The 7,500-nt window shown below is 41.1% G+C and overlaps 1 protein-coding gene across 3 annotated transcripts in view; it reads left to right on the top strand.

Moving 5' to 3' along the window:
- LOC143279847 (E3 ubiquitin-protein ligase MIB1-like) overlaps positions 1 to 7,500 on the top strand; it is a 150,452-nt gene that overhangs the window by 123,280 nt on the left and 19,672 nt on the right. For all 3 annotated transcript variants that reach the window (XR_013054961.1, XR_013054962.1, XM_076584087.1), the window contains exons 14-16: positions 1,355 to 1,487; positions 5,656 to 5,742; positions 7,085 to 7,213. Coding sequence is in view for 1 of the 3 variants with exons in the window: in XM_076584087.1 (XP_076440202.1) it covers positions 1,355 to 1,487; positions 5,656 to 5,742; positions 7,085 to 7,213 (349 nt within the window). In the remaining 2 variants the exon portion in view is untranslated. The remainder of the gene's footprint in view (positions 1 to 1,354; positions 1,488 to 5,655; positions 5,743 to 7,084; positions 7,214 to 7,500) is intronic.

Raw genomic sequence — 7,500 nt, 5'->3', positions numbered from 1 at the left:
ATAATGACTGCTCTTGTTGTTGGGTCAGAATATCAGATCAAAGCACCAAGTTTAGAGAATACAAAAAATATAAATATAACAGTAAATGCAGTTTGCATATAATTAGGCTTCATTTTTTATTTTTTTGTGCCCATCCCAGAGGTGCAATATTGTTTTAAACAAGATGACAGGAAAGAACTGAATTTTTTCCTATTTTTATGCCTAATTTGGTGTCAAGTGACAAAGTATTTGCAGAGAAAATGTCAATGTTAAAGTTTACCACGGACACACAGACACACACACACACACACACACACACACAACCGAACACCGGGTTAAAACATAGACTCACTTTGTTTACACAAGTGAGTCAAAAATGATAATAGTCTGTGGTCTGTGAGATTTTAAAACTTTTCTTATGTAGTTGTGACTGTTTTCTGTACAGTAGAAAACATACAGTCAGGCATGAGATTTTTCTGACTGTAGTCGGATTTCCAGCCGAAAACTGGGTCCAGATGCCATTTTTGAGATTCGTGGAAATCCATTGAGAAAATCGGGGGTGGAGGGGGAGGGGCGGGGGGTTACTGTATAAACACAGCTCTCTGTTGAACCATCTCTGTCGGTTAGTGTTGTTGGGCCTGCCAGTCATTGGAATCAATGTTCACTTACATATGAAAATTGTGTATATCTTGCTTGTTGTGTTTTGTTGTCCATTGTCATGACACAACTTTCTTCATTCCATGGCATGATACTTTATTAGAAACACACGCTTCTTTGAATTTTTCTCCCCATTCCTTGTTGTGTGTTTCTCTCATTCTGTGCAAATTTGTTTGTCATGATGTTAATGAGGAATTTTGTGTGGTGTGTGTAGGTGTGCATGTGTTGTGAAAGGTATAGAGGAAACTTCTTTTTTTTCAATTATCCTCTTCGTTTTGGGGTGTGTTTTTTTAATGTGTGTTTTATACCTGTATATATTTATATCCTTGGTGTTTACATGATTCTTGATGTGTATTCAAGCAGACACAGAAATTTGCCCTGTGAGGGTTTAATGAAGTGGTATTGTATCACATTGCTTTGTAATTAATTGTTTGTTGGTTGTTTTTTTCTTTTTTTCTTTTTTTTGTAATTAATTGTATTTTGTTATGTTGCGTTGTGTTCTAATGTATTGTATTTCATTGTGTTGCATTGTGTTCTAATGTATTGTATTTCATTGTGTTGCATTGTGTTCTTATGTATTTGGGGGTGTGGCTTTCTACTGTACTGCATTGCGTCATGTTGCATTGTATTGTTTCATATCATGATATTGTATGGCACTGCATCACACTGTACTGCACTGCATTGTAATGTAACGCAATGTAATGTATTGTGTGCACAGTGCCATGCGAATCCTGCTGTCCAAGCTGCCCAGGCCGTGGATCGTGGACGAGAAGAAGGACGATGGCTACACAGCCCTCCACCTGGCGTCCCTCAACAACCACGTGGAGGTGGCTGAACTGCTGGTCCATCAGGTGACTCCCTCCTTCCTTCCTTCCAGTTTAGGCTGTAGGGTGACGGGCGCAATAGCCGAGTGGTTAAAGCGTTGGACTGTCAATCTGAGGGTCCCGGGTTCGAATCACGGTGACGGTGCCTGGTGGGTAAAGGGTGGAGATTTTTACGATCTCCCAGGTCAACATTTTGTGCAGACCTGCTCGTGCCTGAACCCCCTTCGTGTGTTTACGCATGCAGAAGATCAAATACGCACGTTAAAGATCCTGTAAACCATGTCAACGTTCAGTGGGTTATGGAAACAAGAACATACCCAGCATGCACACCCCCGAAAACGGAGTATGGCTGCCTACATGGCGGGGTAAAAACGGTCATACACGTAAAAGCCCACTCGTGTGCTTACGAGTGAACGCAGAAGAAGAAGGCTGTAGGGTGGATCAGATTTGGCTGTACACAGATACTGAGAGCATTATGATTGAAATCTTATTACCCGGTAGTCCATTATTTGATTTGGTATGGATACTTATGTAGCTCCTGTCCTGGGTAGGAGACCAAGCTCCAAGCACTTTACAAACTCGGAGTCATTTGTGCAGCAGGCTGCCGCCCTCCTGGGTAGAGCTGACTGACAGCTGCGATGGGGCTCTCATCATTTGTTTCCTCTGTCATTCAATCAGATTTCAGACACGCACACATACTCATGTACAGACATGTAACATTATGTAAAACTTTCAAGGAACATGAACTACTTTTTTTTTCTTTTTTTTTTTGTGCTGTCCAGCTCTTAGTGAAATTAGACTGAACTTTATTCCTTCCGAATATTACCAAATATGACCAATATCCATGTGCTTTAAGTCTTCTTATGTCATTCACCAGACAAAGTGACATGTGCAGTTCTATTTTTTGTATTCAAAGTATTCAGACTTAGAGAAACTATTAGCAATATCAGCATATTATGAACTATAGCTTGTCGTTTCCAGTATTGTTTCGTTGAAAGTTGTTTTTGTTTATGAAAATGTTGACATTTATCACTTACTTACTCTTCCATGAGGGGACATGGCCTGATGAATAAACCATTGGCATTCGCATTCAATCTTCCTCCGTTTGGGACCAGTGGTCATCGCTCTTGCCATTATTATCACATCATGCATGCTGGGTGTATTCCTGTTTTGATAACCCACCAAATGCTGGATTATGGGATCTTTATTGCATTGTATTTGATCTTTAGCATGTGTATGCACACAAGTAGTAGATTAAGGCACTTGCAGACAATGTCTGCTCGTAAGCTGGCTTCAGGGTTGGGAAAATTTTCCACCCATACTCATCCAGGTGCTGACACCAGGATTAAACCTGAGACTCTCAGAATCAAAAGTCCAGCATGCTAACCGCTCAGCAGTCTTGCCCATTTTTCACTGCCAAGCTTTCACTGCAGTCTTCTGGTGGTACTATCACAACATATTTGTTCCTGTCAGCATTTTGGAAATACTAATGGAACAACACTATCTCTTGTAGCATGGGGAAAAAAAAAGGTGTCATGTCAGTAATGCTGCTGTTATTCAGTTAAACACATCTTGACAACAGGAAACAGTGCTGATGAACCTGTGAATACTTCTGTTATTACCAGGGAATGTTGACTGTGTCAGTATGTGTCAGTAAACTCTTAACTCTTTCTGGACGAAGACACAAAACGTATTCAGATTCGGATGAAGGAATGGAATAACATTCTCCAAAAGTAAAATTCCATCATGCGCTGTACACATGATTTTGTGATTAGCCAAGCAAAGTGCGCTATTCTGGGTCACTCCACAATCGAACAGTATGATTGGTCAGCCTGGGATGTGTGGCCCGTCTTGCACACACGCTGACAAACTCACTGACCGGTCGTCTGCTCGCGTGCCAGCCTGTTAGCAAAGCGGGCTCTTCTCAGAATGTTGTGAAGCGAACAAGGCAGTGACGGCAACGTTTTAGGATTGCCGAAGTACTTGAAATGCTACAAACTGAAGGGTCGGACATTGAAGAGGTGGATGATGAAGAAGAAAGCGAATTTAATACAGAAAGCGAGCATGGGTATGGTGATTCGGGGTGAAAAATTGGCAGTATTTTCTACATATAGCAAAACTGTAAAAATAAAATGAGAAATCTGATTTTTTTTTATATGTAATAGCTCAACACATAATAAACCATTCCTGAAAGTTTCATTTTCTTACACAGTATTTTGTATTTTTTGTAATTTTTTTTCCAAACCCTTACAAATGGGCCGTCTGTGGGGAAAAGCAAGGGAGAAAACTTGTCGTCCTGAGTGAGTTAAACCAGTGCATGCTGTTTGGGGCATGAAGAAAAAAATGTTGTCTTGTCAAAAGTATCTTCAATCAAACAAGAAAGACGGTTGCTCTGTCATCAGTATCATCAGTTCACCAGGGCATACTGTTGTTGTGCCCATTAGTATTGATGAATCAGGAAGCACTTCTGTCTCCAAGAATTGTAACACCTGGAGAAACTGAGTCATGTATCTGAAGTACTTCTTGTGCATCAAATGACATATTTTATTGATTGATTGATGTGGATACTTCTATAGCGCCTATCCTCGGTCAGAGACCAAGCTCTAAGCGCTTTGTATTTTAGTATCCAGACCCATGTCACAAGAATCAAGTTCCACTGTCTTTTTGTTCTTTCATGGGTTATCACTCTCATGTTCACTCGCTTTCAAATTCCAAGTGGTGTTTCCTATACATGACCGTCTTTGCACCGCCATCTTGGCAGTCATACTCCCATTTTCCCTGATATTCATGCCCAAACACTGACATGAAATAAAGAATCTTTCAAGAATCAGGAATAAGAATACCAAAAATCCTTTGATCCCGTTATGAGAATGAAGGATGCAGAGTGACAGCATTGATGTTTTACAACAAATTTAAATGTAGACACATGAAAACACTTGAAACTGGTAATAAGAACAGAGATATAGGTCAACTTGTAACTATTGCTGTTTTGATAAATCTCCCCCGTTTTAAGATACGCTCTCCTCCCTGTTTTCAACAACAGCAAAAAAACAAAACAAAAAAAACTAACTGAATTCAGACCTTTCTCAGAATTAGTTCTGATAAAGAATTGAAATAGAGGAGACGCAGGATTTTCCAGCATCATTACTAGGAAAATATGATCATTTCTGTTTTAGTATAATGAACAAGGTGTGTTTTTATAATTATGTAAAAGTTGTCTGATCTGATTTAATGTCAGGCAGCATTTTGATTAATTTTTTCATCCTTATTATATATTATTTATTTATATATATTTTTTTTTAATTATGAGACAGTTTTCCACAGGGGCACAGAACAAGGGGAAAAACTGCTGTACTTGGTATTGGGAAGTAGTCTGAGTGCTTATCTCCTCTTGTCTTAGCATAATTTCAAGGTTTGAGAAATTGTGTGTGTGTGTGTAATGGGTCACAGCAACACAAAGTAGCAGTACTGTTGAGTGCCAAGAGCAGTAACTGTGATACATACTTGTCACAAAAAGGCTTTTTGTGATTACACACTCAGTCATAGCTGTGGCAGTGATTACGGGGGGGTGCATTATAACAACAGTGATGATAATTGTCATGATGAGGAGGAGGAGTGGAAAATCTTGACAGCAATCATGTTCGCTGCGGCAAGACTACTGTGATGTAAATTGCTCTGTGTATGCATGGTGATAATGAGTGCAGCCACTGGAGAGAGTGACTCATTATGCACATGTTGCAGACAGTTCCAACGCCTTTCATCATGAACAAAAGCTGTTTTTGTGGTTGGGGGGGGGGGGGGGGGGGGGAGGAGATTGGGCGGGGGGGGGGGGCGTTTTTTGGGTTGTTGTTTTTTTTTTTTTTGGGGGGGGGGGGGGGGGGGGGGGTTGTTTGTTTTTGATTGTTTGTTGTTAGTTTTTGTTTTGCTATTTAAATTTTTCCAGTGTTCATGGTTTATGTGTGTGATGGTATGTGTGATGGTGTGTGTGTGTGTGTGATGGTGTGTGTGTGTGTGTGTGTGTGTGCTTGGTGTGTGCATGTTTGTGTGTTTGGTGTGTATGTGTGTTTTTGATGGTGTGTGTGTGTGCATGGGTGTGTGTGTGTGTTTGATGGTGTGTGTGTGTGTGTGTGTTTGATGGTGTGTGTGTGTGTGTGTGTGTGTGTGTGTGTGTGTGTGTGTGTGTGTGTGTGTGCAGGGCAAGGCCAACATGGACATACAGAACGTCAACCTGCAGACCCCCCTGCACCTGGCTGTGGAGAGACAGCACACCCAGATCGTGCGGGTACGTGTGCTGTGTTGGCGTGGGTGATGTGCTTGTGAGATGGAGACTTCATGTGTACTCAAGTTACACATGCATGCACATGTACCACACATCACACAGATTCACATACACACACATCACTCAACCTCGCCCCCCCCAACCCCCAAAACACACACACACACACACACACACACACACATATACATATACATATACACACATAGACATATGCACACACACACATATACACATGCATGCACACATGTTCGAAAAAACAGATTGTCCAGGTAAACTGTGCACAAATAGATGTGCAGGGACAGAGATGCTTTGTACACATACAACCATATGCAAACATATTGCAGGCAGGTTAAAAAAAATAATAATAATAAGGTTGGCGCTCTCAGTGTAGTGACGTTCTCACCCTGGGGAGAGCAGCCCGTGTTTCATACAGAGAAATCTGTTGTGACAAAAAGAGTAATACAGTACAGTACAATACAATACAATACAATACAATACAATACGAAACACAATACAACACAACACAACACAACGCAACACAACACACACTGACATTCAGATAAAAGAAAGGAATATAGGCTGTTCAAATTTATGCGAAGAAATAAAAAAAAAAATTTATGGAATTGTTGGCAGCCATGAACAACACAATAAAAGGTAGGTTGCGTCATTGATGTGTAGATGGAAACTAAACCATTTCAAGACAACGTATGTAAAAAGTGTTTCCTGTATATGTGGTAATTCTATAAAAATGATCATATATCATATATTTACTTGCGATATGCTAAAATGTCATATACCTTTACTAGCATCTTTCCCAATGAAAGAAATCTTGGACTCTTCATTTTTATTGTTCGATTTTTTCAAATCACTCTCAGATAGTCCAGTTGGATTGTTGTTGTTGTTTTTTTTCCCCTAAGAGGGGGTGGGGGGGGGGTGTCAAGAAATCTCTTGTCTGGGTTTTTTTTTAGTTTTTTTTTTAGTTTGTTTGTGTTTTGTTGTTGTTTTTTCCCCAAATCTTTGTAAAATAGTCTGATTGGATTGTTGCTATGAGTATGACCTTTGAATGTTTTTTGGGGATTTTTTTGTTTTGTTCAGTTTTAACACCTATATGTTTTAGAATAGGAAACTTATTCTCTTAGATTGCTGTTAAGTTAATGTTGTGAATACATGTAGTATTGTTTTCATCCCTTTCCCTTCCCCTCCCTTTTTTCTCTCCCCCACCCCTCCCTCCCTTCCCCCCCTTTTTTTTTTCATGTCTAATATCACTTACAGTGGATAGACATTAAATGAAATTGAACTGACATTCCCCCCCCCCCCCACACACACACACACACACACTGTGCAGTTACTGGTGCGCGAGGGCTGCAACCTGAACATAGCGGACAAGGACGGGGACACGGCCCTTCACGAGGCCCTTCGCCACCACACCCTGTCCCAGCTGCGCCAGCTGCAGGACATGCAGGACGTCGGCAAGGTCAGTGTCACCACCACTGTCAGGCTGCTGCCCTGCTCTTTTCTTATTTTGTGTGTGTGTGTGGGGGGGGGGGGTGTGCATACACTGATACAGTACAACATGTACTCTGAAAGTCTCTCTGAAAGCGTTTGATATCAACCCTGACTCCTGGGAGGAATCTGCAATGGACTGTGACAAATGGCGCGCAGCTGTGCACAAAGGTGCTAAGTTGTGCGAGGCCAACAGGACTGCTGCAGCTGTTCAGAAGAGGCAGGCCAGAAAGTCACGGGCAAACAAGCTCCCTGACA

This window comes from Babylonia areolata, chromosome 3, assembly GCF_041734735.1.
Source record: "Babylonia areolata isolate BAREFJ2019XMU chromosome 3, ASM4173473v1, whole genome shotgun sequence".
In the NCBI taxonomy this organism is placed as follows: domain Eukaryota; kingdom Metazoa; phylum Mollusca; class Gastropoda; order Neogastropoda; family Buccinidae; genus Babylonia; species Babylonia areolata.
Note: the sequence above shows the minus strand (reverse complement) of the source record. Positions and strands in the feature narration are given on the sequence as shown.